The 20,739-nt window shown below is 43.4% G+C and overlaps 1 protein-coding gene across 1 annotated transcript in view; it reads left to right on the top strand.

The window, feature by feature from the left end:
• The window catches only part of IPMK (inositol polyphosphate multikinase), a 40,512-nt gene extending 24,244 nt beyond the window's left edge, over positions 1-16,268 (top strand). The window contains exons 4-6 of the mRNA XM_066600778.1: positions 620-792; positions 11,567-11,648; positions 14,785-16,268. Of these exons, the coding sequence (XP_066456875.1) occupies positions 620-792; positions 11,567-11,648; positions 14,785-15,407 (878 nt within the window). The 3' untranslated portion in view covers positions 15,408-16,268. The remainder of the gene's footprint in view (positions 1-619; positions 793-11,566; positions 11,649-14,784) is intronic.
• The last annotated feature ends 4,471 nt before the right edge of the window (positions 16,269-20,739 follow it).

Below are 20,739 nucleotides of genomic sequence, written 5' to 3'. Positions count from 1 at the left end.
TTGCGTACTTGCATGCCACCAATTGCAATATACTATCTTGGCATGTATGTATGAGTAATACATGCCAAGATAGAACATGCTGCGAATTATCTTGCGCGCGCAATTCGTGTGAGTGGCAACATGGCCACCTTTGGGAGATTGGAACAGCATATTCTGTGCGCGAAATGCGCTATGCCAGCGTGCTCATGTGAGTCTGGCCTTAGGGAGAGTTTCTGATGGAAGGCAATACGTAGTTGCATTAGAATGCCTTTTTGGCTCTCTGTATATGAAAGGTCAGTTTTCTGTGCTTCGTATTCTGATGCATACCACCCTGATGGAGGCCAACAGGACAATGCTTTGGCCTCAATTGGGTGAAAAGAGCCCAAATGTAAGGCTAGAACACATTGTGCTACTGTGAGAGTAGGGAGAGGAAGAGCAGATTGATGTCAGCCCTGAGCCACGGCGGCCAGGAGCTATGTGCTGGTGGATCAATGCCAGAAGCAGCACAGCCGGCCATGTAAAGGAGTTGTACAGATTATGCAAAATATAAATTTTCTAGATCTTTATCAAAATGTCGTTATTTGCTTCTTAAAGGCAAAATTAAGCCAGAAATAATGTGCAATTTTTCTTTCTTTTAAAGATCTTTATTTAAAACTGGAAGATGTAACTCGAAAGTTTACCAAGCCATGTATCATGGATGTAAAAATAGGCCAAAAGAGTTATGATCCACATGCTTCAGCTGAGAAGATCCAGCAGCAGATCAGCAAGTACCCTTTGATGGAAGAGATTGGCTTCCTGGTTTTAGGCATGAGGGTAAGAAAGTTTTCTATAGTTTGGTGCAAAAATGTCTGTTACATATATTACCGTGTTTCCCTGAAAATTGGACCTATCTCAATATTAAGACCTACCCTGGTTTTGCGGGAGGCTTGAAATATAAGCCCCCGCCCCCAAAATAAGACCTAGCTAACCCGCGTAAAAAAAAAAAAAATCAATACTCACTTGGTCCATTGCGTCCCGATGGTCTCTGGCGGTGCTGCAGTGTCCTCCCCGTCTGCCATCTCAGCTTCTTTCTGATGACGGGGCTTTGAATACCCCGCCTCCAGCAAAGCAAGTGTTGTGATTGGCTGCTGGCAGTCAATTAGCCAATCACAGCTGGTGCTCAGTGAGCCATTCAGTGATGTCATTCACTGAGTGGCTGTGATAGGTTCATCGAGTGCCGGCTGTGATTGGCTGCTGGCACTCGATTAGCCAATCACAACACTCGCTTTGCTGGAGGCGGGGTATTCAAAGCCCCGTCATCAGAAAGAAGCTGAGATGGCAGACGAGAAGGACATTGCAGTTTGCCGCAGCACCACCGGAGACCATCGCCAGGCATCGGGACATCGCAGATCAGGGGAGTATAAGGCCCCACTCCCTGAAAATAAGACACTGTGCCTGTTTTGGGGCAGAAATTAATATGACAGTGTCTTATTTTGGGGGAAACCACATGCAGACCACATGTCAAGCACAAGGCCAGTGGGCCGAATCAGGATTGCCACCTCCTATTATGTGGCACATCGGAAGTAGAAATTCTACTTTGACTGCCTGCAGCTCTGATCCATCAGCAGCAGTGCAGTCTGTGACCACTGACTTGTTATATTACCCCCCTCCCATCATCTGCATGCTCCATCCTGTATGCAGTGCAGACACCAAGGTGAGAGGTCAGCGGCCTCAGCAGAAGCCGTCTCTGGGCCGCATATTAGCCTATTACTCCTCACTTCTACACAAACCAACCTAAACAACCAATGACCGTGAACCAACCAAACCAAAAAAACAATTACCATGAATCTGGCAACTCAAATAACCAATCACCGGGAATGAGTAAATCCAAACAACCAATTGGGTTGCGAATAGTGTGCATTTGGGGAGTAATATAGATATATTCCTCTGGGCCATAGCTGCAAGATGGATGAGTGGAAAGCCTATAGGGGTGTTGCTGTTACTACTGGGGCCGCCATGGGGCTCGCTGTTACCGCTGGGGCCGCCATGGGGCTCGCTGTTACCGCTGGGGCCGCCATGGGGCTCGCTGTTACCGCTGGGGCCGCCATGGGGCTCGCTGTTAGGGCTCATTCACACGGGTGTAATTTCATATCAGACATGCAAATACTCTGTGTTTGTGCGACTGAAAACTGCTTATGCCTCTGTTTGTCGGCCACTTTGGCATTTCTTTGTGTGCAAATACACTGCGTATTTGTGCACGCAAAAAAAGAACACAGACCCATTGAAATGAGCAAATATGCAAGTCTCCTGCATATTCACTGCTTAACAATGTGTAGCAGTGGTGTACATGGAATTAATCTGGGGGATTTGCTAAGAGTAGAGTACATGCCAAGTGTCACTTCTATAAAGCATTCTAGAAACTGTTTTAAATGTTTTCCTGAATTTTTTAAAACATTTTCTTCTCTTTATTTGATATTGTCGGCACTATTTTAAGTGCTTGTCCAATTTAGAAAACTCCCTTTCATAGGGGGAGGGGTGGATTCTCATCTGATCCCCTGGCCACTACTTTCCACCCGGTATTGTATAAATGCTCCTGCTGTGATATGTCCGAATACAAACGTGACCGCTGCACCTCGGCCTCCGCTGTCTGAAGCTGTACAGCACAAAGGCCTTTAGCTTCAGCTAGGGTTGCCACCTTTGTCACAAAAAAATACCAACGAAGGTAAAAAAAAGGGTGTGTGGCTTATTAGGCATATTATTTGACCTCCGGGCACCCGGTGGCCTCTAGCGATCGCAGCCTTGCTGGCTGCTGCATCATTTGACACAGTGGCCCCAGTAGAAATGGCGCCCCCCCCTCCACCCCTCCTTCCCACTCAGTAATATTAACCCCACCACCCTCAGAAATATAAACCCTGACGTCATTGAATGGCTGTGATTGGTTAACCCAGTGCCAGCTTCTAATTGGCTGACGCCTGCGCTGGCTAGCCAATCAGAGTATTATCTTTGCTGGAGGCGGACAATTCAAGCCCGGCTTCCATAAAGAAATGCTCTGCCGGCACGGAAGACATCGTGGCAGCCTACAGGAGCGACGGGGACCCGCAAGCGCACCGGAACGCCAGCGGTATTTATCTGTAAAAAGAAAAAATCCCCAAAATTGCGACCATCCAAAGCATTAAATTTCAATGTATTCATTCAGATGACCGATTTTTGGGCGCGTAAAAAAAAAAGAAAAAAAATTGTGCCGCCAAAAATGGCACATCCATGACTGTTTTGTGGTCAATCCTCAAAGTGGATGAACAAAAAAAAAAAAAACACAGAAATTGATAAACTCCAAGCACTGATAAGGCAAGAATGGGCAGCCATCAGTCAGGATTTTGTCCAGAAGCTGATTACCAGCATGGCAGGGGGAATCGCAAAAGTCTTGGGGGAAAAAAGTCGACCCTGAATATTGAGGTTTTGCCTAAAGTTGATGTATTTGTCAAAAGTTAGACTTATGAGATGCCCATAATTGTGCTTTAGTATATCCTAGAAACCTCTTGGAAAACACTGAAGCAGCAAACCTTGTGAAAACCAAATTTTGTGTCTGTATCAAAACTTTTGTCCATGACTGTAAATGGACCTAAATCTACCAGACACAATAGGTGATGGTCACAGCTCGCCTCCACCCCTTCTCTGCACAATGACCTCTGCAGAGATCACTGAGCATGCTCATGACCCTCTCCCATAGATTTCACTGAGTTGTCTTTTTCTGTATTTTATAACTTCCTACGGCCCATGTGGGTTTTGTAGAGAACATGATGTATCTGCCTATTAGGCTGGCTGACCAGAATGAAAACTGTATGATTCTAGAATGTTAAATATAGATATAGGGGCTAATTTACTTGTCTTACACCGGGCTGGCAGCAACAAAATCCTCCTAATACATTTTGTGTTTCATCTGGCAACATCTCCTTTAGGATCTGTAGCAATGTCAGTCTCTAGTGTCAGAAACACTATCTTTTCACCTTGGGGAGAGCACCTAGACGGTGAGTGAGGAGACTCAAAAGGCCATTCATACTCCTCTGGGTAATATGCAAATAAGGGAGATGAAATAATACCTCCCACAGCGCCACCGATTGGAAGGCAGCATTCTTTCAAGCCAAAGTTAGACTCTTTATACAAGCCTTGTAACAATGACTGGGAATTAAAAGCAAAGCCAGACTCCATGCATAGACAGCTGTTTCAGGGTATTTGCTCTTCATCAGTGTACAGTAGGAGTCTGGCTTTGCTTATTTCATCTCCCTTATTTGCATATTACCCAGAGGAGCATGAATGGCTTTTTGAGTCTCTTCACTGTCTAGGTACTCTCCCTAAGGAGAAAAGATAGTGTTTCTGACCCACATCACAGGTCTCTCACTAGCAAAGCCAGACTCCTACTGTACACTCCTACTTCTAAAAAAACGGACATGGGACTGCTTTTATTGGAAAGCCTTGGTTCTAATAGATCCGTTTTGAAAATGCACCCATGCATGCACCTCAGCAGTATAAGGGCTCGTCTAACTGAGCCCTTATACTGCTGAGGTAAAAAGAAAGCTGCGCTGTGATTGTTTGCGGTTTCTTATAATGCAGAGGTAAAAAGAAAGCTGTGCTGTGATTGGTTGCTATTTCTCATACTGCTGAGGTAAAATGAAAGTTACACTGTTATTGGTTGCTATTAGAGATGAGCGAGTATACTCGCTAAGGCACATTACTCGAGCGAGTAGTGCCTTAGCCGAGTATCTCCCCGATCGTCTCTAAAGATTCGGAGGCGGGGAGCGGCAGGGGAGAGCAGGGAGGAATGGAGGGGAGATCTCTCTCTCTCCCCCCCCCTGCTCTCCAACGCAACTCGCCTGTCACCCGCGCCGGCCCCCGAATCTTTAGAGACTAGTGGGTAGATACTCGGCTAAGGCACTACTCGCTCGAGTAATGTGCCTTAGAGAGTATACTCGCTCATCTCTAGTTGCTATATCTTTTACTGCTGAAGTAAAATAAAAGCTGTGCTGTGATTGGTTGCTACTTATACCGCTGAGGTAAAATAAAAGCTGCGCTGTGATTGGTTGCTGGAGCTCATCTTTCAGTAATAACTAATATCTGCGTTTATAGCGCCGTGCCCCAGTACATCACCTAGTAGTCTATACGTTTGTACGGTTCATGTGGGTGCTGCAAAGTATATCTCTGAATGCCTTTTTAACAGCGGATAAAGCAAGATGGCTGCCCCACGGTCATGTACAGAAAATAAAAAGATTGTGTCTGATTTTATTTAAGCTTCCTCTAAGTATTAAGACCATAAAATGCATAACGCATGTCAGATCTGGGCCGTCTGGCAGCGAGTTGGGTTAAACGCCTCTAATGAAGCTTATCGGCCATTATCCCTCACACAAAGCTTTCACACCTACTGTTCTAAATCCTGATTTGAGTACTGGAACACGGTCAAACATAATAAGCCTGCGGGGGAACTAATTTTCCTTGGAGAAAATTTCGTAAGATCCGCTGGATGAGTCACATGTCGTCCAGCCGGTGTTTATCTGCTGAAGGTGACTAGAATTCCATGAGGTGTAAAAATGAAGCCTGTCAGCCAAGTGGGATTTTGTCCTGGTGCCGATAAGCTGGATGATTTGGCAGGGGTTCGTCACAATACTCTGCGATGGTAATTGCAGCTTGTACGCTGCTCCTCCTACGCCATTGTAGAAAGAGCCTGAGTGGGCTAAAGTGCAATATGGCTTATAAGTGAGCGCCGTCCCCTCAGAAGTACGGGAGGGCTTTGCTGAACTACTTTACAGGTTCCTCCAGGATCATTCAGTATCTGAATACTGCAGTAATGAATGTGTGCGGCTGTAGTCTAGTGTCGCCATGTCTGTTATTTGTGTAGCAGTAGGGTAAAATCACGCGATTTTTCTTGTGATGCGACAGTGCTACAAATCGCATGTATGTGAAGCCCATGCTTTTCCTTCACATTAGTGATGTTTTGTAGGCTGTTACGATGCAAGAATACAAAATTGCAGCATGCTCCTATATAGTCGTGACTTGCAATGTTTTGTAGCCCATATTTACCTATGGAGTCTGTCTTTGTGTTTTGTCCTGGCCAAGGGTTCAAAATCCCCCACCTCCAGGAAGCGCTGGCTATGATTGGTTCTCGAGCACCGCGGCTCAGCCAGTCAGCCATCGCATTGAATGGCTTTGATTGGTTCATTGAGCACTGCAGTGATTGGTTCATCGAGCGCTGCAGTGATTGGCTGAGCCGTGGCACTCAAGAACTAATCACAGCCAGCGCTTCCTGGAGGCGGGATTTTGAAGCTCTGACCAGGAAGCACTGGCTGAAAATTACAAGCAAGTGTGCCGGAGCTGCAGAGAGTACATGCGGTGGACCTGACAGCGCCTGTTAGGTGATGTATTGTGTGTGTGTGCGCCTGTCGCCAATGGTATGTTGTCTAAAGAGGCACAGAGAAGGAACCGCTGTTGGCATGAATGACGTGAGCACCACCTCGCAATGTCACACTACTTGCCTAGCTGAGCAGTGGCAGGTGGCTGTTCTAGCAAGGCGCGCTAGCTCATCTGCTAGATTCACCTCTATAGGCAATGGGAAATGACTTTTGTCTCTTAACCCTTTCCAATCTCATTTGTATCCCGGTTTTCCTAGGGGGCTTACTCTTTTTCTGCCTTTATACAACAACGCTATATGCTGGCTAAAGCCAGTACTGCACGAGGTGCCACGTTGGATAGGCTCCGACAGCAAAGAGGCTGGCAATATACAGTAAGAGAACCCCGACTGACGTCTTCCAACATCGAAGCTGTACAGCCTTAAATCATCTCTTCAGATGTCAGACAGTGTATTGGAAAGGGTTAAAGTTACAGCCACGAGAAAGCGGCAACCTGGCTAATTGCAGTTGGCCACTAGACTGCAAAGTCTTGTCACCGATTTACAATTTGTAGGCTACATAGCTTGACTCTTGCACCATTATTTTGAATCAACCTGTATTTCAGTAACATTTGTGCTTGGTATTGCAATACACCGCAGCCTCGTCCCTTTCAAGTGTTGCAGTGTCCTGGTATTGCACAAGCGCTACTAAACGAACACTATGGCCCCCCCATTCCTAGGATTGACAGAGGTCTCAGAATTCAGTCCCTATCCATCAAAGTGATTATTACATCACTTTCAATAATGTGAAGTTTTATTTAACTGTCACCACACAGCTGCTGCATGCTCTTTTTCCTGTCCTTTCAAAGAGTGGCGGAATATTACAGATTGTCAGATGTCTCCTGGCATGCTTTCATGTGTTAAGGCCCATTTACACGCAACGATTATTGCTCAAAACGATGGTATATGAGCAATAATTGTTGCATGTAAACACGGCTATCGTTCATTCTTCGGCTGAACAATTATTTTAAGGTGAGCTTAAAATCCATCGTTCAGCCAAAGAGAGATAACAGATCGCATGCCGTGTTCTGCATGGGAGTTGGAGATTACATTGTATTCTGCTGACAGCCCGTTCGAGGACAATGGAGCTGTGTGCAGACCTCAGAATAAATGCTGTGCTCTGCAAACAGCTCCTGGAGGCCCTTTTAGGCCTCATGTCCACGGGGAAAATCAGTCCCGCTACGGATTCTCCATGGAGAATCCGTAGCGGGTCCCTCCTGCCCCGCGGACATGAGCGCTTAAAATAAGAATTAACTCACCCCTGGCACACTCCGGATCTTCCCTTCGTCGCGGCTTCATCTTCTCTCCATCGCAGATCCGGAGCAGGTGAGTATATTCCGATTTTGGTCTCCCGCGGATCTGGACGGCTTTCATAGGCTTCAATAGAAGAAAATGGAGCATGGTCCATTTATTTATTTATTTATTATTTATTTATTTATTTATTTTTCATGCTCCATTTTTTAAAAAAAAATCACTTTTATTGACCATCCGCGGGTATTTATCTACCCGCGGGTGGTCAATGCATCCCTATGGGATGCAGATCCGCATGCGGGTCATCCGCTGCGGATCCTAATTCATAATTTGCCCGTGGACATGAGGCCTTACATGCAAATGAAGTTGATAAAGTGTTAACGGACATTAGCGCACATTAACACTTTATGCAAAACGATCGATAAAACTGTTAATCTTTCAATCGTTTGTAAATGGGCCTTTAGAGTCTGCAAAATCTAGGCCATGCTATCTTTCACTTTTTGCTAGGCCTCTAGGAGAAGACTTTATCTTTTTATTCCCCTGTTCTTCCCTTTTTATAATACACCCGGAGGGTTCCTGAGAATTCTGCACAATCCTCGGTGTCTAGGTGTGTCCACGTACCCATTATGTAGCCTTTCCCCAAATGTCAACACTAGATTTGGAATACTCAGAAGATTAGTATTCGGCCTTAGCGTTGTTCACCCGTGACATACATGATATCTGCTGATTGCAGGCAAGTGAACACTATGTAGCCGTAGCCTTTTTGGCTTCTAATTGGAAAGGAGGTTTTACATGTAAGGACCAGGCTGTGCTTCTCGCTAAACAGATTGTATCTGAACCTCAAGTGTTTGATCAGCAGGGAAGGCGGGAGAATCTGTAATGGCAGGGGACGCTTAAGCTTAGATAAACATGACTGCATTAAGAGCCATCACAGCCTTTTAACAAAACACGCCTTTATGAACCCTATTAGGAGCTTGGACGTGAGAAGCAGTCGCTCAGATTCATGTTTTGATATGAAACGTGAAAAAAAAAAAAATGTTTCGCAATTGAATTAGAATTTATACATGAGAGAAGTGTATGGATTAAATTTAAATAAACTACAAACTTTGTATAATTTTAGGGAAAATTAATTTTATTTTATGCTTTTATAGTAACATCATCAAAACATTTTTCTTTTTAACTTATTTTCTTAACTTTTACAATTCCATAAAGTGATTTGTTCAGGATCATTAGCAAACATTGGATAGTTTTTACATTATTCGCTCGTTCAAACAATAAATCGTTTGGTGTAAATGGACCCTAATGAGAGTTCACCCGGGCAGCCTGTTTATATAGGCAGATGCATAGAGATGAGCGAGCGTACTCGGAAAAGCACTACTCGCTCGAGTAATTTGCTTTATCCGAGTATCGCTGTGCTCGTCCCTGAAGATTCGGGTGCCGCTGCGGCTGACAGGTGAGTCGCAGCGGGGAGCAGGGGAGAGCGGGCGGGAGAGAGGGAGAGAAAGATCTTACCTCCGTTCCTCCCCGCTCTCCCCTGCAGCTCCCCGCTCCGTGCCGGCACCCGAATCTTCAGGGACGAGCACAGCGATACTCGGATAAAGCAAATTACTCGAGCGAGTACGCTCGCTCATCTCTACAGATGCATCATTTGGTTCTCGTTCGCTGTATAAGTGACTGAGAACGACTGAGCGATCTGTATTTAAAGCCAATGATTAGTGAACGAGCCATCGAGGATTTTTATGCCTGCATAGTATAAACGATTAATGAAAAAGGAACGCTTTATTGTTCGATCGTTATCTGTGTATATACTGAGAGATTATGGGTCATTTTTGCTTGTATGAACGATAATCGTTCAATATAGAAGGGCTTTTACTCGACTTTACCTGAAATAGATACAGTAAAATAAATTAATCTTGTTATTTGTATAGCGCCAACTTATTCCGCAGCGCTTTCAGGTAACTTTTTGGATTATCCCCCACGAAGCTGGGTACTCATTTAACTGACCTCGGAAGGCTGAGTCAACCTTGAGCCTGCTATCTAAATCAAGTGGGGATTGAACTCTCAACCTTCAGGTTGTGAGCGAGAGCTTAGAACTGTATACTGCTGCCTTAACACTCTGCATCACATGAGGCTCTGACATAGCCCACAGATGAAATACAGTGGGGGTTGGAGTGGGTGTCTGGGAATGCTTCAGTGCAGCCTGCATATCCTGAAATCTTGCAGTTATCACACTGATCACTAATGTCCTGTTTAGACGGAACAATAATCGTTCCGTTTAAACGTAGGCGTGAGGTTCTTTCTTGCCAAGGATCAGCTGGCATACAAATTAGTGTCTGTGCGGGGTACCTAATACGGGAACCATGCAGGTTAAATCGGCTGCCGGAGCGCAAAGGAACTGGTGATGAAATCGCCAGCGTGCTCAGTCAGGCAAATGAGAATCGTGGGATTCTAGACTTGTGTACAAGGGCCAGGACAGATGGATATAGATAACATGATCTACTGTGCAATAAGTGATGGTCACAGCTGACCTCCTACCCCTTTCTGCGTAATGACATCTGCACAGGTCACAGAACATGCCTAGAACAGTCTCCCATAGAAGTCAGAGTTCCCTTATCTATGGCCCATGATACTGCTGTAAAGCAGATCTCTAAATACTGTTAACTGCTGCGCTCAGGCAACATGAACTGCCGCCAAAGTCATGTACAGACAAAATAGTAAAAAATAGTCAGAATATTAAAAACAAATGAGAAAAATGCAAAATGTTCCTCTGTTCTCGATTAGTTACATATATTACATTTCGTCTTAAAGGGGTATTCCCATCTTGGGCAATCATGTCTACAATGGGAATACTCCTCTCTACAAGTTTGTTGGAGGTACAGAAACATCTGAATGGACTAACTTATGTTTACGCAACTCCCATATAAGTGAATGACCATTATGGAAACCGCGTAGCACAGCAAGCTGCTCTGTTTGCAACTCGGAAAATGCGGAAACCGCATTGCTAGCTGTGGTATGCTGTAACAACTAATCACTTCTATGGGAGTTCTAGAAACGGTGGAACTCCTGAAAACTTGGCCACTTTATTCAGCCAGTCCAAAGGACATGGAGACCAGAGTTAGAGATAGCTGTAGGTCCCACAACTCAAAGCCACCCTTAGACTTCTATGGCATGTCTGAGATAGGAGTACCCCGTTAAGCCTAAATCTGACAACAGTAGATGCATTCAGGGGAATGAGCGTTTGTCACTCAGGCAACTATATGATAGTAGAAGCCTCTCTAGCAAAAGTTCCTGCAAAGTTCTTTATGTTCAGTTCTCATTTCAAAAATGCAGGTCAGCAGGATGAGGACATCTGGAAACGTAGCCATTCAACCATCTGAAAGAGGCCCTCAGCCTACATGACGAATGGTGAAGTAATCTATTGGCAATGTATCCAACCTCTCCTCCCCCAGACCCACTTTTTTCTTCCCCCCCCCCATAGCACTGTGTTATCTACGACCTTGAGTTCAACATCAATGGATAGAAATGGTTTGTGTACAATATGTGATATCGTAACCAGTTGGCATCCGGTTTAGTTCTGTTGAATAGGAAACAAAAGCTATTGTATCTCTTGCAAAGTAAACTGTCTTGTTTTGTCTGTTTTACAGTTTGTACAAGTTTTACAGTTTTTCTATTTTATGTGGTGTGACAGTAGATGGCAGTGTTACACCAAATACCTGCCGACTGCGTCCTGCGAATTTGTACATCTGTCTTATTTTTTGTGATAATAGAATTTTTGCATTGTTACGAATTCCAGTTTTTTTAAAAAATTTTTTTTATCCTGTTTTTGTTCTAATCAAAATGTATTAATAGTTGTTATCACGGTGGAAACTGCTGTTCTGACCTGTATTTCTTTTTTCCCCTCTTGTGGTGTAATATTTATAATAGGTTTATCACATGGATTCTGACAGCTTTGAGACTCAAAACCAGCACTTTGGCCGCAGCCTGACAAAGGACACAATCAAACACGGTAAGTAACTTGCACGAAGGAAGCTTTAAAGTGGAAGAGAATGCCACACTGAATGTACTTTGTAAGCCGAACATTGTGCAGGCTCCTTATTTCCATCCATTAGAGGCCTGGAATTTACCCACTTATCGTTACGTCTTGTTAGTCCTTTGTATACATCTGAGGAACCATTCAGTATTCATCTCCAGGAAAGAACACTGTGACTCTGCAGCACTTTGCTCAACATAATGCTGCTTGGTTCACAATGACCAGCTTCAGTTGTCTCTGACTACACCCTTAGATTCTGATTGCTCCAGTGTCTTGGCGACCATTCCACCTGATCCCTTGGCTTCCTCTCCCGCTGCCAGATTTAAGGCTTTTCGTCTGCAGCTAGAATTACAACTAGATTTGAGTGCATTTGGCCCTTTCTATTCATCTTGTCAACCCAGCATCAAATATTGGGCGGTCTTGCAGATCTTGCCGACCTACTGTATATGTAGTATTTTTGGGCATCTTCAGAAACAAAATGGCATCGGATATAGTTTGACTGATTTTATAAAATTACAGCTTTTTAGCTTTTTTCTTTTTGAATTGTGACTTGGTTCTGTATATATTACAATGGCCAGTCTGAAAGGTCCTACAATAAAACCTACGTGTGGCCTGGGAAGCAAGACTCGTGGGCTTTCTCTGAGTCACAGCATGAGTGACACGGCTTATGACATCAACATGCGCTATCAAATTATAGTTAAGTATGTGTTCCTGATCTCAGCATCTTCCCATCTCACCTAGGTTGCTTTCGGATCAGATAGTTTAGAGTACCTGACAGGGCTCTGATCACTCTCTTTATGGACGGACCTCTTGGTGGGCTTATGCTTACACATGGAAGGCAATCTGAACGGGTTTTAGTATGAGCCACTGATGGCGTAGAGTTTAGACACCCTAGACTCCAATTAGATGTAGTTGAAGCCACTGCACGTAGATACTGTTTAGTTCTGCCCATTAACCCTTTGCAATCCGATTTTTGGATTCAGGGTTTCCTAGGGGGCTTTCTCTTTCTGCCATTATACAATGGCACCATCTGCTGGTTAGAGCCAGTACTGCAGTATCGGACATGCTGGAGAGGCCCCCGACAACAGAGCGGCCAGTAATATACAGTAAGAGTACCCTGCCGGACGTCTTCCGACATCGGAGCTGTATAGCCTTCAATCAGAATGTCTTTTTAGACATCAGACAGTGGCTTGGAAAGGGTTAAATGCGATTTGTCAGCATGAGTTGCTGAGCAGATTATATATAATCTGAGTTTAGTGGTCCAGTGGGTGGTCCCATTGGTGACTGTGCATACAGAAATAGCTGTCAATTACCGATTGTGGGAGATTTTTGCACTCTGCAACGACCATTTTTGAATAACAATACTAAAAATCTGAGGCTGGCTAGAAAGCAGCCGTGGTGAAGATCTTCAAAAAAAAGGTACTGGCATTCAGATTGATGATTTAGATGGACGTTTGGAATAATGGCAAAAGTGGAAATTTTCGAAAATTTCTCCCGCATCTCAGGATTACCTCTTTTAAGCTCAGTCAGCAGAGATTTAAGTAAATAAAATAAGTTTTATATTGAAACACTTTCCATAAAACTAAATAGAAGTCTACCCAGCTCCTCCTGAGCTAAAACAGCGACTCCTTAAAATCTCTGCACGTTTTATGTGAGCCTTCAGTAAAGGATTGTTTTGTAGGTACTGGAGTAACACTTTGCTCGTACTGAACATGTGTGGTGCTGAAGCATTATTGGCTCTATTCAAGTTCAGTGGAAACCAGGCTTGCATCTGGGGTGTCTGTGTTTTGATAGATTCAGGTGCTCCATGTAAATGGCAAAGTATGGATTTAAAAAAACAAAAAACAAAAAAAAAAACACACACTCCATCCACCTCATGCACGAAAAATTAAACTTGTTTCATAAATTGAAACAAACTGGCATAAACCAGGATATCCAAATGCCCATGTGATTTCGGGTCCATGCAGTTCTTGAGCAAGAACCACATGGATTAGAAACTTGTAGGCGTCTGAATATCCTTCTTATGCTAGTTGGTTTTAGTATATGAAACAAAGTTGTCCCCATTTATTTATTCTTTTAAAAGCCATAATTGGCTCTCTATTGGCTGATCAGGGGACTCCTGAGCACCATATATATGTATCCCATAGTGGAAAAACTTTTGTGTTAAGCTGCAACAAGTGTTTTTGTGTGCCATTCAGGCCTCGTTCACACGGGCTACAACATCATGGCTACACAACGCATGTATGTGAAGCCCATGGTTTCCAATGGGTTCTTTCAGGCTATAAAACACAGATGATTTTGTAGCCCGTGGAAGCATGGCTATCACTGAACTTTATTTGGGCTGGAGGAATGTTCTAGTCTCTACATCGTGCGTGCGCAGTGTGATGCTCAGGATTTCTAAAGGAGCAATAGATTAACTTGCTTTTGCTGAAAATAATATGGTGTTTATTGGAAGCAGTGCATATTTACATAGACAAAAGCTGATCATTAGGGTTCTCACTACTGAGGTCCCCACCGGTGATGAGAATTGGAGTCTAGTGCCCCCTCCCTCCCCTCTCCTTAATGCACCCTTCACATTGGGACCTGCACCGAAACGCGTTGCCATTCCACATTTTGTATTTGTGATGAGATACTGATACATTGTTGCTGTACTTGCCATTTATTGAATAAGCTATCTGGATAATTGCCACAGCTGGATTGTCCCCGTGTTATTCTACAAGTGACCTTCGAATGTGGGGGTAACTGAGCTTGGTACCTCTTCCCCCTCAGTGAAGTAAGTGCACAGTTACTGCCTTACAATACATTTTTACAGCGGTCTCCCATTAGAAGCACTGCCTATTTTTGGTTAATTTCTGGGGTGGAATAAATCCTGAAGGTATGATGAGTGAAGGTCCCATCTCTGTCATCCCCACAGATCAGAATGGAGAGGCAGTTATGTTCCAGTCGTGGGCTGAGCTGCAGTACCAGACGCCGCAGTACATGTATGGATGTTGCTACGTTGGGTATTGCAGGGCAGGAGCCTAGGATAGGCCATCAGTAGAAGGACCACAAGATCACGATTAGACATGAAGGCCGTGAACAGATAATGAAATGCTATTTTTATATTTTGTAGGTCTATCAAAGTTCTTCAACAATGGCTGTCATCTGAGAAAGGATGCGGTGTCCGCTTGCCTCCAGAAAGTGCAGAACATTCTGCATTGGTTTGAGAACCAAGACATCCTTCACTTTTATGCAAGTTCCTTGCTCTTTGTTTATGACGGTTCTTGTCCACAACCAGCCATAACAGTTGGTGGAAAAGTCTACGAGAAGAAAGTTCCTACCACCGAGCTGCTTACAGATGACGAGGTGACTGAGTGTAATAATAACATCAGCATGTTGAGCTCCATGGAGAATGGGAAAAACGAGGAGAAGAAACGGTCTAGAATCTATGCAGTGAACAAAAAGACGTGTCCTAAAAGACTGCACAGCGAAGCCTTTACAGAGGGAGAGATTTTAGATGAAGACAAAACTCGGAAAAATCAAAATAACCTTCCACAGGAGCATCTGAATGGAAACCTTCTGACTAAACTGGAAAATGTACTTTGCCAGGTTTCGGCAGACCTGAGGGATGGCACACAAGTGGATGTGAGGATGATTGATTTTGCTCATGTCTTTCCAAGTGAAGAAAAAGACCGTGGCTATATCTATGGATTAAAAAACCTGATTTCTGTCTTGCAGAGTATTTTAAATGAATAACTTGTATGTAATTCTGTTGGGAGCCAATGACCAGATAATCAAGAACATTCAAGAATATTTGCACTTGTAATTGTGGTAACCTTTTTTCCCTTTTTATTGTGATTCTTCATTCTACGTTTTTGGTTTTTCTTGGTGGAAGGGGTTTACCTTTTTATAATAATACTCAGGAAATTTGAAGTGATATGTAGGCATTAGGGAAATCTGTGGAGGCAAGCAAACAGGACAACGTTCTTCTGTCGACGGTTGATCGGTGATGATCAGTAGAAGGGGAGGTTATGGTGCTATGGTGAGACGGCTGCCTTTTGATTTTGGTCACTTTTTAAATTTGGGACCATTATTTCAAGACCATATGTTTTATGGGCAATCTCCATGTGAACGGAACCGTGCCTTCATACAAAGGTCACTAGGATGTTCTTCTCTGGGAGAAATTATATGTGGATGGAAGAACACAATACTATAAACTAAAATGCATCTGTTTTTTGATACTGAGCCATTGATCCATACACGTTTAACCCCTACATTTAATTGTTTACAAAGATTAAAACTGGAAATCCATATGGTAGATGGATATATGTTTAAATATACTAAATTATCACATACCTAGAGGAAGTAACCACCATTGTGCAAGTTGGGATAGAGGATGATTGTGAACGCATATTATAAAGGGGTTTTCTGGGCAATAACTATTGATGACCTTTTATTTAGGATAGGTTATTAATAGTTGAATGCTAGGGATCTGCCGCTTGCGATCTCCTGTGATCAGTTGATCGCCCGGCCCTCTGTCCGTTCAGCAGAGTCAGACTATGTGATCGGGGTTCGAGCAAGACGTCTCCGAGTCGGCTTCACTCCCATTAAAGTCTGTGGAAGCAAAACTGCCTCTGAGACTTCCTGCTCAGACCCTGATCATGACGTCCAGCTTCACTGCACTGACAGCAGGCCAGACAAGGAGCTGATCGCCAGCGATCCCAAGTGGCAGATTCCTGGGGATCAACTATTGACCTATCCAAAGGATCGGTCTTCAGCAGTATTTGTCCGGAAAACCATTTTAAATGAGCCACTTTAGGAATTCAACTAATGCTTCATGGGGAGGTAAAAGGTGTTTTATGCTTTAACTGTTGAATACTGACTTGCCCTTCAAAGGGGATGCATCCATTGTGTTAGTGGCCAAACGAAGAGCAATTAGAGGAACAGAACTTGGAGATGAGATGGTGTACTTGGTCACGTAGTCATGTAGAACTTGGAGGTCAAGGACTCGGTACATTAAAGTAGAAATGAGTCTTTTAGATGAATGCATCGCTCTTGAGTTCATGTGGTGTATCTTACTATTAATTGGCCTTTTTCGACCAATTAGTTCCTTTTTTCATCTGAAACAATTGGAAACTGCAGAAGCGTAATACATGGCCTGTTCACCTTGATCAGCGGGATGTCCAGGAAGCTTATATGCTGTGCTGTCCCATATTCCAATTAATACTTAGTTTCTGAATATGTAAAATGAGGATGAAAGACATCTGCTGTGTCCATAGAATACTCGGTCTTAATTTAACAGTGCGAACCATGTCATTGCTACTGCTAGACCCATCTTATGATACTTAGCTAAAGGTGAAGATTTCTACCTCCTGAAAGCAAGTGAACCCTAACCTTGTATTGCTGCACCAAGAAATTTCACTTTGCCAGATTTTTTTCCCTTCCATCTCCAAATCATAGATTGGATTTTTGCATGCTGCATTTATTTTCCTTTGTTCGTTTTTAATGTGCACCTTAACAGCAGCATAACATTGGGAGGCAAATGTGGAACTCCCAAATGTACTATTTTTGTATTTGGATGTACTGTATTTAATTGCGTCTTAATGTGATATTCATTTTATGAATTTGACCCTCTTAGCCCCCCCCCCTCCCACTCCCCTTCTTTTTTAAAATTGTCTGCCATACTGCACTGCCGTGTATTTGTGATAAGTGGGTTCAGCTGAAGTTACAAAAAGTTACGTCCTTGACTTAAATGGTACATACCCTGATTTCTGAAATGGTTTATAGTTAGAGATGAGCGAACGTACTTGGTAAGGGCGATTTCGCAATCGAGCGCCGCGCTTTTCGAGTACTTCACTACTCGGGTGAAAAGTACTCGGGTGAGCGGGGGGTTGCAGCGGGGAGTGGGGGGGAGAGGGAGAGAGAGAGGGCTCCCCTCTGTTCCCCGCTGCTACCCCCCACTCCCCTCTGCAACCCCCCGCCCCACAGCGCACCCGAGTACTTTTCACCCGAGTAGTGAAGTACTCAAAAATCGCGGCGCTCGATTGCGAAATCGCCCTTACCGAGTACGTTCGCTCATCTCTATTTATAGTCTTTCCGTTCTAACAGTAAAATGGGTAGAACCAAGAACTAGAGTTATCCCTTATTCTAATGGGTCCCGCATGAATAGAGTAGAGGTCACACATGCATGCTGCTACTCCATTTGTGACAGGGATGAAAGTTGCCGACCGGTCGTACTTGGCAATTTTATGGCACTATGATAGAAATTTAATGGAGCGGTGACGTGGATGTGCGTCCTCTGCCCCTTCAGTGTAGGCACTGTTGGGAGTCCCAACGACTGTTAATGTTGGGTCTGCTGGGGGTCCCAAAGGTAGGACCTAGATCTTGATACAACCCCTTTTTACCACTTAATTGGGTTCGCTTTTAAATAGTACTATATGGCCTATGAACAGGGTAGTACATAGAAGAAAGGGGACCCAAGGCAACTATTGGGCCCCCTTCTGGTACTGATTGATGACATCGTACTCCTAATAGAATGAATATGATACGTATCTTACCCTCTTCCCCACCCCACCTCTCCCATTTCCGAGATCCTTGACATAATTCTTACATTCTTGTTTGCTAATGTTGTAGGGTCTGTGGAGAGGAAATCCCTGCAGAGGTTTCGCTACACACACAAAAAAATAAGAGGCCAAACTCTCTGGTCTTGGTCCCTGCAGCTCTGTTATCCATTGGTACTCTGTTTACAGGCTACAGCAGCCCCTAACGGACCTTCACAGTCTAACAATGCTGCTCGGAAATAATTGGGGGGACACGACACTGAGAGGTAGCCCTGTAGTTGTGGGGTTCTGGAACAGGTGAGTATAGACTACTTTATTGTCTTTGGGTACAGACTGCTTAAAAAAAAAAGATAATTTTATCCGAGGAAACCCCTTTAAAAGAAGGAATAACATCAACTCGGACAGGTCCCTCTCTCCTAGCTGCATGATCTGCTTAAGCATGTGCAAGGGGTTGATTGTGGTTTGCAGTCCATCAGTGGTTTCCTCATCATATTACCTATTTTTCATTACTTATTTTTAGATGATATTTTTGCTTTTTAATTTTTTTCCCTAGAGTTTAATTAGCCGTTTAAAACTTTCACAGTGCTTTGACTCCTTTAATTCTATTTTTTATTTTAAAGTGACAACTTCCACCCTTTCTTGCAAATGAATTGGTGGCGGCTTCAGTTCCTTGCACTATTATGTGATGGCACTACTGTATCTTGTTTGCTGAGAACCTGTTACCATGGCAGGCTCAGTTTTTTTTTTTTAAATTGGGGCATCTTTAGGGCACCAAACTATTGGGTTACATGATAAACATAAGGAAGTCAGATGTAATGATGTGTACCCTTTTTAAAGGGATTGTACAGGATTAGATAAATGTAGCTGATTTCTACCAGAAACTGCGCCATTCTTGTCCATGGGTTGTGCCTGTTATAGCGCCACTCTTGTCCATGGATTGTGCCTGTTATAGCGCCACTCTTGTCCTATTCTCCCTCCGTTTCATTGAAGGTGACTTGGCTTGAACTGAAATGCAACCCATAACTTATGGACAAGTGTGGCATTATTTTTGGAACAAAAGCAGCCATGTTTTTCTGATTCTGGACAACCTATTTAAGGTCCTGCTCCGTATGCTAAATAATTACATGATCTGTGTATCTATCCAAAATGTTTTGACAGGTTTTTTTTTGTTAATCCGCTTCCTTGCTAAAGAATCCATCAAAAAGAAGTGAAAACTTCTAACTTCAATAAAAACCTCATAAATGGGCTTTGGTTTTTAGTGTTGGGTGTCCCAGTTTGTTGTGGCCGGGCAAATAGTGCTGTAGGCTACACCACATTGCTGATGTGTAATGCTAGGAACCTATACGTATGAAAAGTAGCGTGCAAACTAACGTAAACGTAAAATACGATTTTAATTTTTATTTGTAACTGTATGATTTAAATGCAAAAAAGCAGTGTAGTTCTCGACTCGCCTGCCTTCTGTTGCAGTGCAGAGCTGCGTGCGAAGAATGCATTGGCGCTCCGTAACTACTTCTTGCGGCAATTTTCAAACTGTGCCTATTTTATTTTTGAACTCTGAGTAATTATGTCCTTCACAGGTGTAGGATTATCTATTTTCTTCCCCAAATGTAAAAATAAAGTGGTGAGGGGAAGCCGAAGGGGAGAATTTATGGTGCACCTGTGAACATCATCACATCACTGTGTGCCGAAAGAAGAGTGGGCCCAGTTGGACAATTGACCCTGGACGGATTTATTGCCGTTGAGTGCCATTGCATCATTCGCACACAGCTTGGTGTTGCAGCAGAAAGGGGACCCGTCTAACTCGTTGACGTAAACAATCGGCTCTTCCTGCAATTAAATCGTGCAATTACAAACTTAAACTTATTTTGCTCCCAAATTAGTTTCCTGCTATGACACATCAGCAGTGTGGTGAAGACTACTTCTCGATTTGCCCTGCCACTCCATTAGGTTTGCAGTATGTCCGTGTTTATATCACACATCTTAATATGGTACTGCGCCTTGTAATACAACGTGTAAATGGGAAAACCACCCTGCCATATGGTTTATATGTAGACTTGTGATCACAGTTCTTAAACTAATCCTCCCTTTTTTTTTTTTTTTTTTTTTAATCCTACAATGTTTTCAACCATGAAACCAAATGTTAGACAATGAACACTTTGGCCTTCTAATCCGTTCTGTCTAGAAGAGCATGCTACACATTGGGTGGAAGAAATTTTGCTAGTTTTCAGATTTTTCTCTTTTGATCCTTTTTTGACACTTCAATAGTTCACACTACATTGTTTATAACATGCTGCTTTTTAATACGGTAGGAAGACATCACAGGTTTTATAAAGGACCAAAGAAATATACAAACCACAGGTTTTCAGGAGCAATACTATAATACAGAATATATATATTTTTTGTTAGTCCTTGTCCGTAGTAATCGTGTCACATCTCAACTGCCCTTGGACATGGGTCCGAAAAGTGTCATTTTTAGAGTGGATTTCCAACCAGAATGTAAAATTGGCCACATATTGGTAAATCCAAAA

The sequence above is a fragment of the Eleutherodactylus coqui genome, chromosome 4, assembly GCF_035609145.1.
Source record: "Eleutherodactylus coqui strain aEleCoq1 chromosome 4, aEleCoq1.hap1, whole genome shotgun sequence".
NCBI lineage: Eukaryota > Metazoa > Chordata > Amphibia > Anura > Eleutherodactylidae > Eleutherodactylus > Eleutherodactylus coqui.
Note: the sequence above shows the minus strand (reverse complement) of the source record. Positions and strands in the feature narration are given on the sequence as shown.